The sequence below is a fragment of the Myotis nattereri genome (assembly GCF_964212035.1).
Source record: "Myotis nattereri genome assembly, chromosome: 2".
In the NCBI taxonomy this organism is placed as follows: Eukaryota; Metazoa; Chordata; class Mammalia; order Chiroptera; family Vespertilionidae; genus Myotis; species Myotis nattereri.
This window is the reverse complement of record NC_138076.1, coordinates 200655531-200679660: the sequence shown is the minus strand read 5'-3', so window position 1 is coordinate 200679660 and position 24130 is coordinate 200655531. Positions and strand designations below refer to the sequence as shown.

General features: G+C 39.6%; 1 protein-coding gene and 1 pseudogene across 2 annotated transcripts in view; one reads left to right on the top strand and one right to left on the bottom strand.

The window, feature by feature from the left end:
• The window catches only part of UTP20 (UTP20 small subunit processome component), an 89863-nt gene extending 74006 nt beyond the window's left edge, over positions 1-15857 (bottom strand). The window contains exons 1-12 of the mRNA XM_081085099.1: positions 15641-15857; positions 14402-14482; positions 10841-10907; positions 10599-10731; positions 9956-10144; positions 8808-8889; positions 7706-7843; positions 7110-7265; positions 5731-5877; positions 5510-5644; positions 4281-4358; positions 2369-2547 (exon numbers count right to left, since the gene is read on the bottom strand). Of these exons, the coding sequence (XP_080941225.1) occupies positions 2369-2547; positions 4281-4358; positions 5510-5644; positions 5731-5877; positions 7110-7265; positions 7706-7843; positions 8808-8889; positions 9956-10144; positions 10599-10731; positions 10841-10907; positions 14402-14482; positions 15641-15685 (1430 nt within the window). The 5' untranslated portion in view covers positions 15686-15857. The remainder of the gene's footprint in view (positions 1-2368; positions 2548-4280; positions 4359-5509; positions 5645-5730; positions 5878-7109; positions 7266-7705; positions 7844-8807; positions 8890-9955; positions 10145-10598; positions 10732-10840; positions 10908-14401; positions 14483-15640) is intronic.
• Positions 15858-20743: 4886 nt separating this feature from the next.
• Positions 20744-21806, top strand: LOC308514005 (lysine--tRNA ligase-like; annotated as a pseudogene). The gene has a single exon. The product of its transcript is annotated as a lysine--tRNA ligase-like (transcript).
• Positions 21807-24130: the final 2324 nt, after the last annotated feature.

The following is a 24130-nucleotide window of genomic DNA, read 5'->3' as shown; positions in this document are numbered from 1 at the left end:
TCAGCACAAACTCAAGGAACGCAGCAACAGGTCTAACTAATACAAAAGAAAATGTTTTATTCCTATGTATTCCTATGCATAATTTCTAGAAGCACACCCACTCAAACTATTTGAAAAGTGATAAGCAGAATCCTTTCACTTACTTACATGAACTGTTTTCAAGTTCCAAAGAGTATGCATTGCTGTTAATAGAATTAAGAAAGTAATCCACAGCCTTTAACAATGCAAAGGTATATGATCTAAGTGCTAAGTCACCTCTTTCTTCCTCTTGCCAACCTCGTACGTAAAGTAAACAAAGTTAAGAGTTTGTGTATCCCTATGATGTCAATTCTCCCCAAACTGATCTACAGATTTAATGCAATTCCAAACAAAATCCCAGAAGGGTTTTTCTTTTCTTTTCTTTTTGTAAACATCGACAAATTTCTTCTAAAAGTTCTATAGAAAAGCAAAGGAACAGGAATAGCTGAAACAACTTTGAAAAAGAATAAAGAAGAATATTTTTTCACGATATTAAGTCTTATTTTAGAGCTATAGTAACAAGACAGTGTGGTATTAGCCTAGAATAGACACATAGGACAATGGGACAGAACAGAGAACGCAGAAATAGACCCACACATTTACACCCAACTGATTTTTGACAAAAGTGCAAAAGCAGTACTATGAAGAAGAAAAGCTTTTTCAACAAATGTTGTCAGAGCAATTGGACAGCCATAGGCAAAAAAATAAATTTGACCAAAACCTCCTACCTTATATAAAAATTAACTCAAAATGGATCATGGACTTAAATGTAAAACATAAAACTATAAAACTTTTTAGAAAAATAGGAGAAAATATTTGGAAACTACAGCTAGGCAAGGAGTTCTTAGAGCTGACATCAAAAAAATTTTCCATAAAAGGAAAAGTTGATAAACTGGAACTCATCAAAATTTAGAACTTTGCTCTTTGAAAAATCTTTAAGCAAAGAAAGGCAAGCTATAGATTGGGAGAAAATATTTGCAAACCACATAACTGATGAAAGGACTTGTATCTAAAAAATATGCAGCACTCTCAAAACTAGCAGTAAAGAAACAACAGAGTTAGAAATGGGTCAAGAAAAGGAAAAGATATTTCACTATGAAGACCATGTGGATGACAAATATTCACATGAAAAGATGTTCAACATCATCAGCCATTAGGAAACTGCAAATTAAAACTACAATGAGACATCACTATATCCTGTTAACACTGGTAAAAATAAAGAACAGTGACACCATGCAGTGCTAATGATGATGCAGAGAGGCTGGGTCACTCACTGCGTGGGGAACAGGTAGTGGCACAGCCTTTCTGGACAACCATGTGGCAGATTCTTATAAAACCAAATATGCACATACCACATAACCCAAATTCACTTTTGGGCATTTATCTCAGAGAAACAAAAAGTATGTACAGGAATGTTCACAACAGCTTTATTCATAATAGCCAAAAGCTAGACATGACCTAAATATCTTTCAACAAGTGAATGATTAAACAATACTACTCAGCAATAAGAATGTGAAATGACATTTGAAATAAAAAGGAATGAATTACTGATACAACTTGGATCGGTTTCAAGGGAAATGTGTTGAGTGAAAATAGCCAATCTCAAAATATAGTATTTTTAAAATGACAAAATTACAAAAATGGAGGCTAGATTAGTGGTTCCCAGCAGGTAGAGATGGACTGGGAGAAGGGTGAGTGTGGCTATTAGAAGGTAGCACAAAGATCAGTGTAGTGATGGAACAGCTCTGTATCTTGACCCTGGTGGTAGTTACGACTACACATGTGATAAAACTGCACAGAACTTATATCCATTTACATATGCATGTAGAGATAAGTGCATGTAAAACTGGTAACTCTGAGTAAGGTGGGTGCAAGGTCAAGTCTTTGATGTCAAGTCTAAGAACTTTGCCTAGCTGTAGGTCTCAAACATTACAAAAATGGAATTGTGCATTGTACCAATGTCAATCTTCTAGTTGTGATATTACAGTAAACTTATGTAAGATGTTACCATTGGGAAAAACTGGGTGAAGAGTATATGGAACCTCTCTGAAATATTTCTTGCAACTGTATGTGAATGTATTTTAAAACAGGTTAAAAAATTTTACAGTCACATCTTCCTTTCACTTACTATCCTCCTGACATTGTGTATCTTCCATGTGTTTTCCTATGCTTACATACACTGTTTGTTTTAGCTTTGCAAAATGAGTATTTCACATATATTCTTGCTTTTCCTCATCACAACATATCATGGACATCTTTCCAGTTAATACATATAGATCTTCATTTTTTAATGGTACTGTTAATGCATTATTTTTACCAGCAATACAGGGAATAAAGACGTAGAACTTACTCCACTGTCTGTGGTGAGAAAACCAGAGGGTACCTCTCAATTGCCATCGAGCCAGCAGTGGGTGGTGGAGCTTTGTTCAGAATAAGCTTGGCCAAAATAGCCAGAGCTTCATCTTTGACTGCAGTGTCATCAATCAAGAAGCAATTCTCAATATATAAGAGAAAGCTGGGTAGAAAAAGCTAAAAATAAGAAAGAAAAATCACACTATTAACATACAAATTTCAGAACACCTAAGGAAAAGAAGAGTCTAACACTTCTACAGTGAAAAAAAATATCATAACCAAGAATCAGGACTCATGTTGGCATCAGAACTCTCCACAGGAACAATAAGAACCAGAAGACAATGGAGTGATGCCTGAAAAGCCGAGGGAAAATGACAATCTTGAATTCTGTACCTAGCCTACTAGCAGTGTAGTGTGAGGAGAGAATAAAGACATCTTCTGATGTACTAAATCTCAAAATTTTACTTCCGTTAACCTCTGAAGGAACCTCTGAAGAATGTTCATCAAAATAAGAAAGTAAACTATAACACAAGAAAAATGTGTGATCTAGGAAACAAGAGAAAAGAAAAGGATAGTTCTTGTCTGACATCTGTGCAGTAGGCTGAGAAAGCAACACAGTCGGACTAGAATTGCTCCAGGAGGAATGTCTCCAGAAAAGGTTGAGCTGCTAGATTATCTGACCATGTGTCATGTGAAAGGCATTCTACAATACTGTTGGAAAACAGACTCACTGACCGCTATTCAAAGAAAACAATTTCCAGTTTTTAAAGAATGAAGCAATTTCAGGAAAAATGTCAAGGTATACAAGAAAGGAATATAATTATAAAATACTCCTTTTTAAATAAGAGTCAAATATATGGTGAATATGAACTCAGCCAAAATTTGTGATATATTAAGATGAGAGGAGTAAAAGAACCATAATTCATCTACCATAGGAGGAAGTCTATAGATGAGGGCTAAAACTAATGCATAGAGGAAAAGTAGCAAATTCAGATGATTTAAAAATATAAAGTAAACATCAGAAAAAAAACACCTAAAGTCATTAGATGGTTTGCTCCTCCTGAGTAAGATGGGAGTGGAAAACCAATGACTGCCTTTAGCCCTGTTTGACTTTAAATTTTAAACACCATAGAGTACTCTGATAAAGATAATATTTTTTTAAAAAAGGCAAAAGGGAACAGGGAAGAAGGAAAAGATGAAGTTACTAAAACAAAATTTAAATTTAAAAAGGCAGATAAAGGCCCCTCACTGGGCAGGAAGGAACAGAGCTGGTATGTGTACACAGACTTTTTCTCTTTGAGACAAAGGATAATATCTATTATTAAAGACTAAAGGGAAAATGAGAGAACAGATACAGAGATAGGTTCCCATGAAGTATTCAAGGAGTGGCAAATGTTTGATGGGAGTGAGAGGAAAGGGATAAAATAAACTTAGGATTTGATAAGAAAGATTTCGACTTCATTCCATCAGGATCTATTGTGTAGCAATGAAATCAAATTCACAACAACCCTACAATGCAAAGTGTTTGAGAAACTATTTTCTATGCTTCAAATTCACATTAAAGTCTCTGAAACTGTTTCCCCCCCAATTTTACCATATGGTTTTATAACTCCCAAAAGGATTATTTAAAAACAAGTTGGTTCCTGAAACTAATATAATATTGAATGTCAACTGTAATTAAAAAAATAAAAACAATTTAAATGCCTTAGCATATGGAATAAAACTTCACTGTGACCTGAAATTAGAATATAATCGCTTAAAAAATATATATACATATATATGAATACAAACATCCAAGACATACTCTGTTCCTTTTATAAAAAAAAAGGAATAAAAATCACAGGATTTTACATTTATTTTACTATAACAGATTAAAAACACAACAAATGGTAACATAGTATCTTCCTCACCTGCTCAAATTGCTTCATAGCAAACATGACTTCAGAAAAGTCCAAAATTAAACGTCTTTCAAATTGGCTCTCAAAAGTCTGTGAACCACAAATAAAAAAATTTTAATGTAAGTACACAGGGAGTACTTTCCCCATTCCTGGAAAAAACAAAGAAACAAAAACTTCCAAAACCTTCAAGGTCCTCCACTTGCAAGCAGAAAGTAGTGGGATGCTCAATACAAGTTAATACCGTCACTCGAGGTGAAAAGAACTTGACTGCTGAGTCTGCGGTTGCGAGAGGGACACACCCAGTGGGAGACGCAGGCACTGAGGCCCCTGCGGGAAAGCAGCTGGAGCAATCTGTCCCCTGCTAAGCCTTCTCCACGGGAACTTACACAGACGTGAAGGGCTTTGTGTTTCTAGTGATGACACAGGGCTCTGCCAGAGCTGCTCGATTCTCTCCAGCTATGGAGAATTACATAAGAGCCAGCAGCACGATTTAAACTTTCCGCTATACTTTATATGCACTACATGAAGCTAGGAAGAACCTAACTGCTCTATTTTCAATCCCACTTCCCTTCAATCCATCTTCTAAACTGACTCAAATGCAAATTTCATCAAATCATTTCCCTGCTTAGTTTTTCCAGGTGACCTCCAACACTTGCAGGATAACATCCAACCTAACTTTTCAAAGCCAAGCAGAGCCTTGCTGACATGATGCACATCACACTTCCTCATGTGTCCATGTGCCTCAACGGCATAATTTTTTTTTAACACACCTGTGCTGTTTCCTCTCCTAGAGTTTTCAACCCCTCCTCTGACTGGCAGACTGTTATTAACCTTCAAGGACTATCCCAAATACAAGTCCTTTGAAAAGCCATCTCCGTCCCTCAACCCCAGACAAAACTAACCATTTTGTTTCTATATGACATCAATAGATTAGTTTGACAAACTGTAATGACTAACTCTCAGAGCACCATTCCCTATCGAAAATCATAGGCACCATAGAGTCCACTGTGAAATCTAGTCCATACCCAGCGCAATGTAGGCTATATACATTTGGTGAACATTTGCTGAACAGATTTCGCTTTTATCACACTGTGTCTTCCTTATTATAGCATGCAATTCAAAGATTATTAAGATTATAAATTCCCAGAAGGCAGAGCCTTTGCCATGATTCAATTATACTCCCCAGGAGGCTTGTGCAATGATAAACATATTAATCACTCAATTAAGCTGAAGTAAATTACTTTTTCTATAGTTTCTTTGATGAGGGTCTCTGGCAAGGCAACATTTTCGCCTAGGATCAGAGCAGAAATGACATCCAAGAGGGTCTCCCGGCAAGATGTGGAGAGATGGGCTATTTGTAATGTTTGAGACAATACCTATAAGTAAAAGAAAAAACAATGTGTACTTAACAATCAGCTTTTAATGATAAACAAACTCTAAGCAAATTAAGTTGAGAACTCACTTTACAAACATCAATTGGCTTGGTTATCTTTGATCCATTTCCATGTTTTACAAGTATCAGATATGTTTCTAACAACCTTTTAATCTGTTCAGAGCTTTCACCACAGTTAGTTTGGGTTACTTTTGTATGTAGATCCAGGAGTGACTCCTGCAAACAGAAAAATTTAATTTAAAAGAGAGAATATTTAACAAAGAAAATAACTATAAAATATCCAACTGATCTGTTAACCAAATAATAAAAATATTGTGTGAAGCATTCAAAGATTTCACTTACTTTTCCTCTGAGAGAGAAAAAAAGGACACACTTACTGGGAGTCACTAAAGAAAATGACTGCTAACATTTCTGAGTACATGGCTGTTAAGCTCCTTATAAGTATCTCCTCACAATCCACATGGCAACCATGAAGAAGAAAAAATTATTACCCTACTTACCAGATGAAAAGATGGGGGAATAGAGACTTAAATAACTTTCCCAGGTTACCCTATATAATAAAAGGCTAATATGCAAATTGTCCCCTCAACCAGGAGTTCAACTGTGAGTTTGACCAGGGGGCAGGGCCAGATGGCCAACCTCCCACGTCCCCTACACTCCTCCCCAGGCTGTCCCCTCCCCCACCCAGGCTGGGCTGATTGGCCTGATCGGGGCAGGACAGCCAGACCCCACCTGTGCACAAATTCATGCATTGGGCCTCTAGTACTAACAATAAGCGACAAGGCCAAGATTCAAATACAGGCAGTCTGGATGCAAAGCCTGCTTTCTTATCACTATACCCTACTGCATCTCAAAGTATCAAATCAAATCAAAATAGTATAGGAGGCTGAAGGAAGGAAAATTCCAATCCTATCTAATAAAGAGGGAATATGCTAATTGACCCCCACACCATCACAAATATGGCAGTGCCCACAGCCAATAGAAGGGAATATGCTAACTGACTGCCACACCCTCAAAGATGGTGGCGCCCACAGCCACAAGATGGCGGCGCCCAGTCCCCTCAGCCCCCCAGCTGCCCAGGGCTGGCCTGAGGTGCAGGCAAGCCTCGGATGGCGGCTGCCCAGCCACCTGAGGCTCAGGTAACCAGGGTCAGCCGAGGCTTGCACTGTCGGCAGTGGCAGCAGCAGAAGTGTGATGGGGGTTGCCTTCCCCTGATCACGGGGTCACCTGCTGCCCCTGAGGGCTCCTGGACTGTGAGAGGGGACAGGCTGGGCTGAGGGACCATCCCCACCAGCGCATGAATTTTCATGCACCAGGCCTCTAGTAAGTGTATAAAAGTATAAGGGCAACTATAAAAAACAGTCACCAGGAGTAGTCTGCTAAATGAGCAAGAAAAATCAACTCTTGGACTCCTTATTACATACAAATCCTGAAAAATTAGAACTCACTTGCAAACATTCAAAAAATATACCAAAATGTTCCTTGTAGATGTAGAAAGCGGTGGACTTGGCCATGTTTTTTAGTGCTTCTCCAACTAAAATCCATGGCAGTTGAGTTTCTGTTTCAGTAACTGGTCCTAGCTTTTGCAAAATTAGCTTCACTGCCTGTGGGAATTCAAGAGTCATTAAAATAAAAATGTAAACCTTCATTTTTAAATATTACACTGTGATTTCCCACTCTGATTATATTAGTCACCTTAAAATTGAATCTAGGAATCAAGGATATTTGAAGGTTAACTGTCTTAAAAGGAATTTTCTAACTAGAATGGGAATTTCATCATCCAGCTGCCCCCACCCACCTACTTTTGCTCATTAATCAATTGATGTTACTAGGATTCAGGATGAAGAAGAGAGCAATGATCTTGTAAGTAAAAATACCTACTGATCCAGAGCCTACATTAGGTAAACACTGCTATCAAAGCCTTAATGCTCCCCATTTACTGTTATTTATTCTCGCAGTCTTCTGTCCATCATTTCAATAAATCTTTTCTGTTTTCTTTTCAACCCCTTTCACAGAGACTGAAAGTTTTCCCCCAGCTATTTACCTTTCCTGTACAGGAGTGAAACATATTTCTCACTCCTTTGCACATTTCAAAGAGCAACTGTCCAACTCCTTCTACCTTTTCCGGATGTTCATCAAGATCAAGAAACATTAAGTTGAAAAGTGAGTTTTTATCAGAAACCTAAAACACAAAATGTAAATGGAAAATTGTATTTAAAACACAAACATCCAAATGAAGAAATTTTACTCATTATTCTACATATTTATATTTAAATATACAGTGGGGCCTTGACTTACAAGTGTCCCGACTAACGAGTTTTTCGAGATACGAGCCGTCTCTCGGCCGATTTTTTGCTTTGAGTTGAGAGCTAAAGTTCGGGTTACGAGCCAGTTTCCGCTACCCCACCGCTAGTTGAGATACGAGATTTGACATACAAGTAATTTGAGTTACGAGCTCCGTCACGGAACGAATTAAACTCGTAAGTCAAGGCCCCACTGTAATTAGGACAAAATTCTAGGAAAAGACCCTTGTAATCATCTCAAACTATTATAATATTTTACTAACACTTATAACATCACACAAGAGTAATTCATTAGTATAAGGGATGTACCAAGAAAAACTACATAAGGGACATTCTGTCTTTTATAGAATATATTTTATGAGTATAAGAGACATTTAATATCAATGTTTTTTGTTTTATTACAAAACCCTCTAAAATGTTCTATGGAAACCAATACAACTGACACTATGCAATCAGTTTCTTCCAGGAAATCATTATAAAAATTCCTGTTAATTTCACTGTTCATGTATTTACTCGCTTGAATTAGGTGGCACTTTTAAACACACATACATACACACACACACACAGACGGAGAGTGAAAACTACCAAAAACCTAAATAACAACAAAAGAATGACCCAAATTATTTCACATTAGTGAGAAGACTAAGCATATGGTGATATAAACTCAAAATACTTATGCGATGTGTGTGTGTGTGTGTATATGTATACATAGATAGACAAATATATACACACATATATAAACATATAATTATTCCATAATAACTACATTATAAAAGATATCAGGCTTTTGTTCAACAGGTTCTTGAGAATTAATGAGCAATAAACATAAAATATCAGACTAACCTTTCTCATCAAAAAAGTAAAGCTTTCAGCAGCAAAATTTCTTATATGTAGTTTTTTATGAGCCAGGAGTGTACTATACATTCTATAAATGAGAGGGGGAAAAAAACATGTTTAATAATTATAATTTTAATAAAGATAAGCTAAATGTCAACTATATATCCAACTAACACTGAACTAGATATGAAAGGAATCTGTAGCAGGCATCAAACAAAAAGTTTAAAATCTCCTTTGATTACCAAGACACCCACCCACATGCTGGAACAGAAGACTGAAGGTCAGAGAAATTAAGAAGCAAGGATTGGTGGTACTGGACTTATAGAGAGGACTCCATGAAAAGTTGAAAGTTGTAGTAAGCCCTAAACAAGAAGAATTCAGGTGAATACCAAAGTGCATATCACTAGAGATAAAAGCAAGATTAAAGACAGAGTTCACAGAAATGATCATGTTCAAGAGATAACAAGGAGGCGTCTACCAGTCGGGGCAGGCAGTTGCAGATAAAGCTACCCAGTAAACAGGTAGCTATGAACACCAAGCAGAAGAGTTTGGACTCTAGCTTACATTCATGTAGGCACTTCCTCTGTTACTTTACTCAGCACAACTCTATAGCATAGGGCAGTAATGGCGAACCTATGACACGCGTGTCAGAGGTGACGCGTGAACTTTTTTGGTTGATTTTTCTTTGTTAAATGGCAGTTAAATATATAAAATAAATATCAAAAATATAAGTCTTTGTTTTACTATGGTTGCAAATATCAAAAAATTTCTATATGTGACACGGCACCAGAGTTAAGTTAGGGTTTTTCAAAATGCTGACACGCCGAGCTCAAAAGGTTCGCCATCACTGGCGTAGGGAGTATTAATATCCTCGAGCACACAGCTGTTTTCACAGAGGCAATCTTGAACACTGAATATGCATACATTGCTTTTGCTCACAGAACTAATGCAGATGGGAGCAGGACTGACTGCAAACAGGCATGAGTAATCTTTTGGAGATGATGGAAATGTTCTTAAACTGTATTGTGGTGATGCTTGCATAACTTTATTAACTTACCCAACGGCACTGAATTGTCAATAAAATACAAATTAAAAGCAAAAAAAAAGAAAAGAAAGAAAAAAGATAAACCCTCTGTTAGAGAGAAAAGGGTCACCTGTATATATTGGGCATGTCCTTCACCATGAGCCTCCACAGATACTTGTACAGATACGACAGCGAGGTGAAAGCCCATTCTAACAACTCAGTGTCCTGAGTCTCCAGGATTGAGGTGACAGTCAGAAAAAAATCCCGAAAATGTGGATAGAAGTCTGTCTGCAGATCTCGTGCCAGCTGTACAATCAAACTGGATTAACAACAAGAAAAGTAACATTTGTGAGACATACAGACCAAAAAACAAATACTGCAAGTCTATTTCATAAATGATAGTTGATTGCCTATGATGACAACATTAATTAAACCTTCCGAATCAAATCTCAAGAGAGGTATAAAGTTTTTCATATTTCTAGAATTCAGCAAAAATAAGGCTAAAGCAAGAAGGTACATTCCATCACAAATTATGGTCAACCATTCCTATTGTATCAAAGAAAAATGGGGCTCTCTGAAAAGTATGAAACAAAAGCAAAAAAATATATGCCTAAGATTCAGCTTTATGGCAATGCACTAGTATTCATTCAGACTAACAGGAAAGGTAATTTTTTATTTTTAAACATCAGATCTAAGTCATATGTAGCTATAAACACAACCATTCATCAAGTTCAGACAAATATCCATGAGCTTTCGCTCAACATGCTACTTACTCCAAGAGGGGTTGATAAGCAAAACTGTTCTTGATTTGCAGGTGAGTCTTCAAACTCTGAACTATCTCGTTTTGATGATAGACCAGCTGATTGAATGACTGACATTTGTCAATAACTTCTTTGTAAAATTTCCCTGGATGAAAAAAAAGAAGTTCCGTTTTCCTATCACACCATGATTTAGTTGTTTTGAACATATAAAGTGCAAATGACAGGTATTAAAATAGAAACAAAGTAGAAAATACCAAAGTGTTCCGTAAGGTTCAATTCTCTCCATTTCAGTAAACCTTCAAAAAAGTAGGTTTCAACCTCCTGTCAAGATGAAAGCAACCCATTAATTATTTATTTCAAAGACAAACCATAATCAAAGTAAATAACAATAGTGATAGAGCAATACCTTAAGACAATGATGACGATAGTCAAGCATTAAACTTTCATTTCTTAAAAAAGGGCATTAGCTAACATACTTGAAAATCATTCAAGTGTACTATACAATAGTACAGTAAGGAGAGATGCTTAATTTAGTTGTAGCATATAATTCTGTAAAATCTATAAAACAGTCATACTAAGGAAAAAACTTTTTTTTCTATTATTTTTTACACTTTTAGGCCCATAAAAATCTACTGACTCTTCACAGTTCTTTAATCTTAAGGGGAAGTAATCTGGCATTTCTTATTAAAATGAAAACCAGGTATAGCCTTTGACCCAGTAAGTCCCCCTTTGGAGATATTTCTTATAAAACTTGCAAAGATACAAGCATATAGATGTTTACTTAGCTTTATTGTAGTGGGGGAGAGAACATAAAACAGCCTAAATATCCAACATAGGAAAATGGTTGGAATAACTTGTGGTCTATATATACTAAGATATATTATGTGGCAATTAAAATGATCTATACCATATTAACCAAGAAGGAGGTTGATGATATACCCCTCAAAGTGATAAAAGTTCCACAGCCAAGTGTATAGTAGGATCCAATTTTTCTTTTTTAAAAAGACCTCTATAAACATTCGCACAGATTTTATGAGAGAAAAGAATGGAAGAATACACATACACCAAACTGCCAATATCAGTTTCCTCAGCAATAGGGGTGGAGGGCTGAGATAATACAATAGTCTAACTTCATCACTTTATTTAGCTTCTTAACATAGTATATATTACTTTGTATTTTGAAAGGTAAGACCAATAAATTATTACCATATACGTGTATATGCATGTGTATATATATATATATGTACATATACATGTATGTGTGTGTGTATATATATATATATAGAGAGAGAGAGAGAGAGAGAGAGAGGACAAATACATAAGCACATACACAAACAGCATGCTAAATCCTCCACATGTCAAAAAAAAAAGGTAAATCTACTTCTGAGAGACTGAAATGTTTAAGAAAATAAAAATGAAATAAAATCAGTAGCTACGGAGACTAGAGAGGAAGAAAGAGAATCTAATTATATACTGTTCAGTGTCTCTTAAGGCAGAAGGGAAATACATCTAAATAGTTTAAAACCTTAAGGTAGAAGGCATTCCTAGCCTGGCACTGTGACTGGCACATGTCAACCATTGGTGACAGACTGTGTCCCTGTCCCTTTGCAATGTGACTTGCAGCCCCTACCCCAAGAGACAGAGTCTATTTCCTCGCCCCCTGAATCTGGCCTGGCCTCATGACTTGCTTGACCAATAACATGCAATGGAAATGACCCTGTGACTGCTAGAGCTAGGTTAAGGGGCTTCGTAGTTTCTGCTTTTGCTCTCTTGGAAAGGTTCTGCCATTAAGAAAAGAAGCCTAGTCTAGCTTATTGGAGAGCAAGAGGCTGTGAGGACAACCTAGACCAACAAGTCCCAGTCAACAGCCAGACACTTGATTGAGGCCATTAAGCCCATCCAGCCCAGGATCCTATTCTAGGCTCTCTTCTCCACCAACTTAATAACATTCAACCCTTTAGTACTTTCAACCTCTCCTGTGACTTAAACTAAAAACCATATGCTGAATGTTAAGTCAGTAATTCACCCCTGAAGTAACCAGATCCATACATCCAAATGTCTTTTGGACACCGTCATTTGGTTTGTCACAGGTATATCAAACTTAACCAGCCCAAAACAAAACCAACCCATGCTCTTCTTCCTACAAATCTATCTTGATGAATAATATCCTCAACCATCTAGTTGTTGAAACAAAAAAACTTCCATTCCCTTCCTCCCTGGATATCCAGCAGGTCACAAGCCCTATTGATCCTACTTATTTAATATCTCTGGAATCCTTCCCTTCTCTCCATTTGACTGCTACTACCATAATCATTTCTTACTTAGGTAACTACTAAATCCTCACAACTGGTTACCCTGACTCCAGTCCTACTTTTTCCTCCACACTAAAGCCAGAGAGATCTAAAGCTTAAACCTTATCAACCTCATCATGTCACTCACTCCCCTAAGTTACAATCCTAGAATTCCCATAGCTTCAGGATAAAATCTAAACTTAGCTTGCCATATGAAGCCCTTTATGATCTTTGACTCTCTCACCAGGTTCTCCCTTCCCCCATTCCAGTCACCATCAACACACACACACACACACACACACACACACACACACACGTACATGCACACACCCTATATACAATGATAAACACAATGAACTGCTTCGTAGTTTTCTGAATTGCATTTTCTGGCTCTGTTCCTTTATACAGGCTTCTCCCTCAGCCTAGAGAGCCTTTCCTGTCCTCTTTGCCAAGCCAAAATCTATACAAACAACAAGACTAAATTCAGGTATCACTTTAATTACTTCATCTTTTTAAAACTTTTTAAAATTTATTTTTATTGATTTCAGAGAGGAAGGGAGAGGAAGAGAGCGAGAGAAACATCAATGATGAGCAAGAATAACTAATTGGCTGCCTCCTGCACACCCCACACTGGGGGTCTAGCTTGCAACCCAGACATGTGCCCTGACCAGGAATCAAACCATGACCTCCTGGTTCATAGGATGATGCTCAACCACCGAGTCACACCAGCCAGGCTACTTTATCATTTTTTACACGCCACCCTACAACCCCAAATAATTTAGGTTAGGCTCCCTTAACTGTGAGTTCCCCAAGCATTATGTGCTTACCTAGAGAACATCATTTAACACACTGAATTCATACATTGGAGACAAGGCATTCAAAGAGAGAGTGAGCAGAGTCCAACTACAGCCAAGTGATGAACAGTTAAGAACTGAGATCGAGTTCCTAAGCTGAAAGCATGTTATACTGGATCTTAAAAAGCCTAGCAGAGAGTTAATTACTTGATGCCAACAAAAAACAAGATTTTTTTGAGAGGTGTGACGGAGTTACAGCATGGCTGGAAGTAGAAAGTAATTATGTAGTCCTAGTGCCTTTTAATAAAAGGGGAAACTAAGCCCCAGGAAAGTGACTTGCTCATAATTTCTTTAAAATTGTAGCTTCAGAATATGAATCTGCAACAGTGCTTGGAATGCATGTGGGACAGGGAGAGGCCGGGATCACAGAAGCCACCTGAGTATCAAGTCAGTTGTCTAACACAGCATCACCCAATAGAACTTTCTGCAATGATGGAAATGTTTCATTTCTGCACTTGTCCAATAAGGTAGCAACTACCCACATATGACTACTGAGCATTTAAATTTTAAATTTAATTTAAATCTAATTTGCCATGCATGGCTATTGTATTAGGTCTAATGCATTTCATGTTCATAAAGGAATGGCTTGAAAAACAATCTACTTCTAAGAGGAGAGACTGAAAATTCACTACGAATAATTAGAAGACTGGTTAGTATAACATTCTCTTACCTCATCGTAGCTCGCAGTTCTGTCAATCCGGTGAATAATATCGATATTCACATTCCCCAATCGTTCAGCAAATGTTAGAAACTGCAAGGGAGCGAGGGAGCATATTTAAGATACATCATCATTTAACACTTATCAAGATAAGCCTACTCAGGAACTATCATTACATATAATGGTACCCTTCACACTTGCAATCTCAGACTTGTATTTTCCGTCAATCACAAAATTGTATAATGAAGTTTTGAAACTAAAAGTAGATTATCACTGATGAATCAAAAGTGTAAAAACACACGGAAAGACACAGAGCCTTAAACAAATGCACTGCGATGCTATACAAAGGTAATAGGTCTATGAATATATTTGCATAAGTTCTGTCGGTTATGTCATTTCAAATAAAATTCCCATGCTAGGTTGTGGTGGACCTAGGGGAAAGCTGGCGATGCGGCCTTGCTAGATCTACTGTTAGTTTTCACAGGTACCCGGCTAGGTCGTTGCAATAGCCGTGTTTTTAAGCATAATATAAACCTAGGTTGTATCACATAATAAAGGAACTCTCAGGGGACAGAGGAAGTGGGGTGGTGGCCATTGGCTGGAAATCACTCAGAGTCTCCCACCAGCCCGCCCCCTACTTTGGCCTTTTAAAGATAAAACAGCAAAGGAGAACAGCTCCTAAGGCAGTGGTTCTCAACCTTCCTAATACAGCGACCCTTGAATACAGTTCCTCATGTTGTGGTGACCCCCAACCATAAAATCATTTTCGTTGCTACTTCATAACTGTAATTTTGCTACTGTTATGAATCGTCATGTAAGTACCTGATATGCAGGATGTATTTTCACTGTTACAAATTGAACACAATGAAAGCATAGTGATTAATCACAAATACAATATGTAATTATATATGTGTTTTCCGATGGTCTTAGGCGACCCCTGTGAAAGGGTCGTTTGAGCCCCAAAGGGGTCTCGAACCACAGGTTGAGGACCTAAGGAATTCGCCTGTCAGAGTGAGTTTAACTCCGGCGGAAGGGGATCCCCAAGCACTCCCCGGACCCCACAAACTGCGGGCGAAATTAGCTGCCAGACTTCTTTCTCCACCCCATGTTTACTACACGCGGAGAGCCCCCCTCTTTCGCTGGGGCCTCCGGGCAAGTGACCCCGGCGAGGCCCAGAACCCTGCGGCCCCCGGATCCCGCTCAGGGCCAGCTCCACGGCTGGGATTCCAGCGGCCCCGGCCCCTCGCTCACCCGGTGTGTGTTCTCCGTCTTGTGGGAAACGGGCTTTGGCTTCATGACGGCGGGGCGGCGGCGGCCCACGAGGGCCCGGGGAAAGGTCGGAGGGATGCAACAGAAGGGAACGAGGGGAAACTCGTTGACACACTTGCGCTCTCGGATCCCCAGGTGTCCAAACTCTTTCTCACGTGCGACCGGCGCGCCTGGGCGCCGCCATGTTGGAAACGGGGAGGAGCCTGGGAGGGTCACGTGGGCGGAAGGAAGGGACGGAGCAGGCGCAGCCTCGGGGGAGCCGGGGAGGGGGAGGCGCCGGCTGGTGGGTAGGTGGGTGGAGTTCTTTTTACTCCTTTTAGTAAAGGTATATAAGGAAAATGTGTATTTTTATTACAAAAGAAACCGTGTATAACATTATCAGCTCACACTCACCACCGCTTAGTATGTATCCTGCACCCTGCAAAGTTCTTCACGCTCATAATGTCACAGGAAAGCGCGGATCAGGAACCTCTGTCTAGAAATATGTGGTAAAGATGTAGTCAAGGTTCCCAGGGTTTGCAAACAGAAAATACAGCTAGGCAAAACCCAGAGTATTCTGAAAAAGGAAAGAAAAGCTGGGAGTTCTTATAGTTTAAATTGTATTCTTGAGAAGGATCAGTCCTGCATCCTTAGCCTCCGGATTGATGCAAGATGATACCCTGTGATGACCCCTGGCCTGGATCTGTGTCCACTCTTTCCTGAATCCCTCAGGGGGGTAATCAGAGGGTTATCCGAGGTCTCTGGCATATGCAGGCCTTGACACAGCCTTTCCCCCTTTCTCCAACTACTTGATTTTCGCAATGTAGCAGCTTCACTATAGTGACTCCATTTTATTTCTTCACTCAGTTCCTCAAGCACTGTGAATGCTGTATGAATATAAACGAGGTACCTATTTTTAAGCCCCTTTGGCATATGAAGAAAGGAAGGTAAGTGCAGTCTTGCAGAGGTCGCTCAGCTCCAAGGTCTGATATTCCTTTTTTTTGTTGTTGTTAAATTTATCTTTATTGTTGAGAGTATTATAGATGTCCCTCTTTTTTTCTCCCACGGACCCCTTCATCCCTGTACCTCTTCGCCGAGGCCTTCATCATACTATTGTCTGTGTCCAGGGGCTCTGCATATCTGCATATAAGTTCCCTGGTTAATCATTCCCTAAAGTTTGATATTCTTGACTTGGAGGTTTTTAAAGACTTTAGGATCCATCATCTCTGATCCTGTGGCAGCCTTGTGAGGTAAGCAGGGTAGATGTAATTTCCTATGATGAACAATCAGCAGTGGCCAGGAGGGTGATACTCTACCAAGAAGTGAAAAATAGAAATTTTAAATTAAAAAAAAACTTATAATTTCATGCACAGCCATTAACATTTTGGTGTTTTCCCCGTAACTCTAATGTCATGTTGTTAAACATAATTGTACAAACAATTGTGTGTGAATACTGTATATATATTTTTTCACTGATTCATTGAAATATTTTTTGAGAGTCTACTATGGCCATGCATTGTTCTATGAGCTGAACAACACAGACAATAGGAATATTAATAATAAGAATTCTGTTTGGAAATATTTAGTCTGAGGTGCTTACATCTTAGATAGCTAAGGAGTGATGTTAAGTAGACAATTGAAAACATCTCTGCTTTCAGCTCACTGTAGAGGTCAGGGCTGAAGGTGTGTATTAAATATCTTACATGCACTTTTACTGAAAGTGTGACATACTTAAAGCCATGGAACTGGAGGAGATCATTTAGGGAGAAGGTGATAAAAAGGAGGATGAAGAAGAGAAGACCCAAGTTTAACCCTGGAGTGCTCCAACAATTAGCAGTGGCCAGGAAGGTGATAGTCCACCAAGAAGTCACCAGAACCCCAATGCCCAGGAATACCTTTGTCACAAAAGCTGTGCAGTTACAGTGTTATCAGCATTCATCATTTTATAGACTAGGGAAGCTCAGAGAAATGAAATGACTCATGTGAGATGACAGTAAATGAACAGCAGAGCTGGGAGCTATAATCCAGGTGTCCTCACCCCCAGTTTAATAACTTTTCTATTACAATCAACTTTACTTCACGCTAGGTACAAAAGATGGTGGAGGATATTTCAAATCCCAGCACAGTCCCAAAGGCTTTTGAACTGGGTTTGGCTGGGGAATGTATTATTTTATGTCAGCGGCCGATTTTCTTTCCTAATGATTCCTTGCGCAAAACAGCGTAGGATGAAACACTGCCCTGATTGCACATTAATCAGATCATCTGGATGAAGATAATTCATATTAACAAGGCCTTTTATTTATAAAGGACTTGGAGGTTTTCAAAGACTTCAGCATCCATCATCTCTGATTCTGTCGCAGCCTTGTGAGGTAAGCGGAGTAGATATAATTTCCGTCATATTATAGCTGAAGAAGTAAAATAACCCCAGAGACAGCAAGTGACTTATCAAGGTCATGTATCTTTAATTGCTGGTGTCAGGCTTTTTATTCCACATTGAAAGGAATTGTTGCCACATGCATTTTCCCAGATGACTAGTAGCTTACACTTTGTAGCTGTGACTACGTACCAGATAATATTCCAAGTGCTTTGCATATAATGACTCATTTACTCTTCTGATAAAGTAAATTCTATGATCCCCATTTCCTGATGGGAAAACTGAGGCACAGAGAGACTAATTAACTTGCTCAGAAAGCAGTCAGAGCTGGAACCCAGACATAGGCAGTCTGTATCCAGAATCTGTGCTCATAGCCACCGCACTATGCTACCTCCAGTTAGGACATGGAGACAATTTTATGATTCAGGTAGCTCATAAGCACACTTCAAAGAGTCTTTGAGATTAAGTTCAGACACCTTATTGCTCTTAGACTGTCATAAGCCCTGTCATGTGTATGGCCACTAGATCTTATTATCTACTTATGTGATAGAGTGATGTGATCAAAATTTTATTTTTAGACTATTCACCTGGGCAGGGTGGAAGAAGCCTTGTGCATAACAATAGCTACTTTGGCATCAATGTTGAAAAGTGTTTACAGGTAGGAGTGAACTGACTTCTGCAGAAAAACAATGCTCAGTCATCACTCTCTTTTTTTAAAAAAATTTCATTAGCAATGCTGAGGAGTATAGAAGACATCTATTCCCCATTCTTTCAGTTGCAGTATTTCGATTTTCCTTTAGGAAATCCCCTCCTCATTTAGTCTTAGTCGATGTGGTTTCAGTACTAACCCACCCATCCCCTATCTCCAGGGTTGCATGCATGATCCTGGCCCAGGTCCCATGTATCTCCCTGAAAAAAAACCAAATGGTTGGTCAAGGACAGGTGTGTGATCCTGGTCAGTCTAATGAAAGTTGTCCCTAGGACTTTTACTTGAACTATTGAAAAACAGACATTCTCTTCCACTTAATAACTAATACAATGGAGTATAAGCTGGAGGCTACTGGTGGCCATCTTGCCCCATGAGAGTATTTGCATGAGAATGACTCAAAGACAGGCAAGAGTAGAACCAAGTGATGGAGAGAATTAGGTTCCTAATGACAAATTTGGGGCATGTAGATCTAGCTGTGTCTACCCTTGGACTTTGCAATAACATAAGCCAAAAAATTCCCTTGTGTGTTTAAGCAAATCTAAGTCAGATTTCTGTTGCTTGCAACCTAGATCAATTTCCCTGATTAATAAATTGTTCTGCTTAATACAGGTCTAAAACCTGCTATGCCTGAAAGCTAAACTATATCCATTATCTAATGCCACAGTAAAGCTGCATGGAAAAAAGCCACAGTGGTGTCCAACAAGTCTGTGGTTGATTCTGCTCTTCTGGGTTAGCCTTGGCTGATCTTTCTTCTTTTTTAATTAGTCACTCTTAACTCTCTTTTACTCAGGATGTGCTCATTTTGGTGATTCTGCTCTTCCGGGTTAGCCTTGGCTGATCTTTCTTCTTTTTTATTAGTCACTTTTAACTCTCTTTTACTCAGGATGTGCTCATTTTGCCAACCTAGCAAATCATAAATGCCAAAGTGAGAGCCAAAATGCTATTTATTTTCTCTTGTTTTCATTTCAATGCATAAGCACTTAGCCATTAAGTTGTTGAAGTTAGAAATTTATTTTTCACCTACTTCACAAACATTTATTTACCCAACTGTTAGGAAAGAAAAATAACAACAAAGATATTGTTGTTACCTAAACAGTGTTGCTTCAGCTATCTAGGAGTGGTGGCATGGTGTAATAAATGGGGAGTCCAATTTTAAAATTAATTTGTATTTTTTAATGGCCAAATCCTGTAATGAATCGGATGCAAACGCATGAATGATTACATTTTACAACTGGAAGAACCCCAAAGGGCCTTGGCTTATCTTGATTGGGCTTATTCAAGCATCTGTGGTCTGCTGACCACTGGTTGGGTACTGGCTGATCTAACATGGCCTTAACTTGAATGACTTGGCTACATGTCTGTTATATGTGGTCTCTCATCATCCCAAAGGCAAGCCTGGGTTTTTCTCATGGCAAGGGAGAGCCTGGAAGAGTGAAAGGCTTAGGCTCAGAACTGTCACAAGTCACACCACCACTTTTACTGTATGCTATTGGGCAAAGCAAGTCACAGGAACAGCCCATATTCCTTTCAGTTCGAGCCTCCAGAAGGATGGCTTTGGTGCAGGGACCTGAGGGGAATGCGGTGAGCTGAAAGTGAGCAAAAACAAGCTAAAGAGATGTCTGAAAGTTGAGAAGAAAGTAGCAGAGGAGGCATCCAAGCAGAAGGAGCTCAGGGAGAAACAACTAAGCCAGGGCAATGCTGCTGCCACCAACCATACCACTAACAAGGTTGTGGGTGCCAAAAAGGAGAACCTAAACCCAAACGAATACTACAAGATCTGCAGCCAAGCAGTCCATCAGCTGAAGGCCAATGGGAAAGTCCCATACTCACACAAGTTCCATATAGGTGTCTCAGTCATTCACTTCATCCAAGAATACAGTCACCTGTAGCCTGGGAACCACCTGAGTGACATTACCGTAAAGGTGGCAGTCCTTTTTCTAGATAGGATCCATGGGCCAAAAGAGCTTCCAAGGGGAAGCTCATCTTCTAAGACCTTTGAGAAGAGGGGGTCAAGTTGTAAGTCATGGCCAATTCCAAGAATTATAAATCAGAAGAATCAACAAACTGCTTCGGGGAGACATAATTGAAGTTCAGGGGAATTCTGGGTAAACCAAGAAAGGTGAGCTCTGATTCCTATGAAATAACACTGCTATATCCTTGCTTACATATGTTGCCTCATTTTCACTTTGGCCTTAAAGACAAGGAAACACGGTATCATCAAAGATACTTGAAATTGATCCTGAATGACTTTGTGAGGCAGAAATGTATCGTCCACTAAGATCATCACATATATAAGAAGTTTCTTGGATGAGTTGAGATTCCTAGAGGTTGAAACCCTCATGATGAACATCATCCCAGGGGGAGCTGTGACCAAGCCTTTTAGCACCAACCACAATGAGCTGGACCTGAACTTATGTATGAGAATTGCCCCAGAGCTCTGCCACAAGATGCTGATGGTTGGTGGCACTGACCGGGTTTATAAAATTGGACACCAGTTCCAGAATGAAGGAACTGATTTGACTCACAATCCTGAGTTCACCACCTGTGAGTTCTCCATGGCCTCTGCAGATTATCATGACCTCAAGGAAATCATGGAGAAGATGATTTCGGGGATGGTAAAGCACATTACAGATGGTTACAAGGTTACCCACCATCCAGATGGCCTGGAGGGCCAAGCCTATGTTGTTGACTTCACCCCACCCTTCCAGAAAAAAGCAGCATGGTAGAAGAGCTTGAGGAAGCCTTGGGGGTGAAGCTGCCAAAACTATCCTCTTTGAAACTGAAGAAATTTGCAAAATTCCTGATGATATCTGTGTGGCGAAAGCTGTTGAATGCCCTCCACCTCGGACCACAGCTAGGATCCTTTCTAAGCTTGTTGAGGAGTTCCTGGAAGTGGAATGCATCAATCCTACATTCATCTATGATCACCTACGGATAATGAACCCTTTTGTAAAATGGAACCGCCCTAAAGAGGGTCTGACAGAGGGAGAGAAAAAAAAAGCTTTGAGCTTTTTGTCATGAGGAAGGAAATATGCAATGCCTCCACTGAACTGAATGACTCCATGAGGCAAGTGGCAGCTTTTTGAAGACTGATAGTAATTCACCAAAACCCATTTTCAATAGTTCAGCTTTGTCATTTCTAAATCAAGGATAACAATAGCACCCCCTTCACAGGGATATTGTAAGGATTAAATGTGTTAGTGCTATAAAGACTTAAAAACATTGCCTGCTACACGGTCAGCATCCCATCGAAGTCCTCTGTTGCTGTTGTTATTATTATCATCCTCCTCCTTAGAGACTCAGCTAAAATGTTACTTCTTAGGTCCCTGGCCAGGTAGTTGGTTAGAGCATTGTCTGAATACACCAAGGTTGTGGGTTTGATCCCCGGTCAGGGCACATACAAAAATCAACCAATGGATGCATAAATAAGTGGAACAAAAAAATCTCTCTCTCTCTCCTTTTTTTTAAAGAAGTTACTTCCTATGTGAGGTCTTTCTTCTCCCTTTTCCCTTCTGTCCATTTCCTGCCAGAGTTATATTGTATTATAACTGTTTTATGATTGGTCCCTCATCTACATCCTCTTGAGGACAAGGATTGTGTTTAGCTATTTTTATATCTCAAGTACATAGCATAGTCCCTAGATAGTGTAGGCACTCACTAAATATTTATTGAAGGGGGGAAAGGACTTGATGGAGGAAGGAAGGAAAACCATATAAGGGACAACATCTTGTCAAGGGTAGATTCATGAAAGGGCAGCCTGGTGAACTGCAAGGCAGCTCTAGTAGTCACCATATCCCAGGCCCCAGAGGGTCACTTGATAATGAACTCCTACCAGCTCAGGGACCAAGGCTGTTTGTACACCCTTCATGCCCTGCCTGGGATGCCTCTTGTGCACATCCTGCCCCCAGCTTTACGCCACCACTGCAGTACCAGCCACCAGTCCCTCTCTTCAGGTGCCCTGCATCTCGTTCTACTCGGGGGCTACTCTCATGCCACTTCTTTGGACACATGAAGAAATGTGCTTTGAGTCTCACACATGCAAACATGCAAGTGTGCGAGAATTGGCGTCTCCTGGGGCAACTCGGCCACTGAAAGATGGGAGCTGGTGCGTAAACATTTCTCTCTCCTGGCTGTTGGGCAGATGACTCTGATTGGGTGACCAACTTGTCCTAGTTTTCCCAGGACTTTCCTGGTTTTCACACTGAAAGTACCACATTGCAGGAATCCCCTAATTCTGAAAGACATTCTATAAGATTCCTCCTGGGGTCCCAGTGGGGAAAGTCCCAGTAGCTCAGTTTGATAACACACCTGTGTTGCTTTTCCTTGCTTTCCCAGGCTATTTCCCAAAATAAACTACCTCTCTGTGAGCTGCTATCTGAGGCTCTGTTTTCTGTGGGGAATCTAGCCAGTCTTTGAGTTGGGCAGCCCTGAGCTTAGCTGTACAGGGCTGAGTGTTTATAGCTTCGGAAAACTGAACAAGCCAGAGGAAATGAGTCAGCGCCCCAAGCAGCCAAATTATCACTTTCCTGATGTTGTTACAAAATCTGGAAGATATGGTAGTGTTCAAGGATATCATCATGAAATGTTTACTGTACGGCTTAATTGCTTCAACAGCAAGGTGTTAGCAAGGATTATAGACAGTCAGAAGACTTAAGTTTTAGTCCACTGTTAGTATTTAAAATTTTATAGGGCCTTTGTAATTTTTCTTTCCTTGGGCCTCAGTTGCCTATCTGTAAAATGAGGAGGTTTGACATGTGCTATTGGCTGTTGTAGTTACTTAGAGGGTGAGGGGTGCAGATGGCAGAGGCTTGAGGCAGGGGCGTGGGGAGGGAGTCATAGGTATGGCGACTAGGAAAAGAAGGGGACTGAGGGTTCATGTCTGCATCAGTAATTGAGTACATGTTGCGAAAAGATTTTATAATGGGTCAAAGTGGGCCACGCAGAACTCCTAACTCATTTCCCTAACATTCCTGAGACATTATAATTCATCTCAAGTCCTTTTTCCGCAGTGCAGCAAGATTTCAGGGCCAAGAATATTTGCCTCTGAGTTTTAAGAACGATCTTCATCAAGATCTTGAGGTCATGACCACCAGGGCCAAGTCCAACATGCAGCGAATGGTGTGCTGGAGCAGCTGGTCCTGCTTGTAAGAGTTTGCTTGCTCAGTGTCCAGGACATTTGCAAGCCAGACAATCATTGGTCATTTGAAACACACATCTTATCAATATGGGAAATTGACAGCATAGAAATTGGCAAATGCTACAAAACAGGCCTCCCTCTGCCCTGCATGTGAGTTACCAGCACATCGCTGCATTCAGCTTTGAACAGTGATATTTCCTTATCCAGGGCTGGGCAAAATGAAATATGTGTATCTTAAAAATAAATTTTTTTCTTCCCTACTTTTTGGTTTGT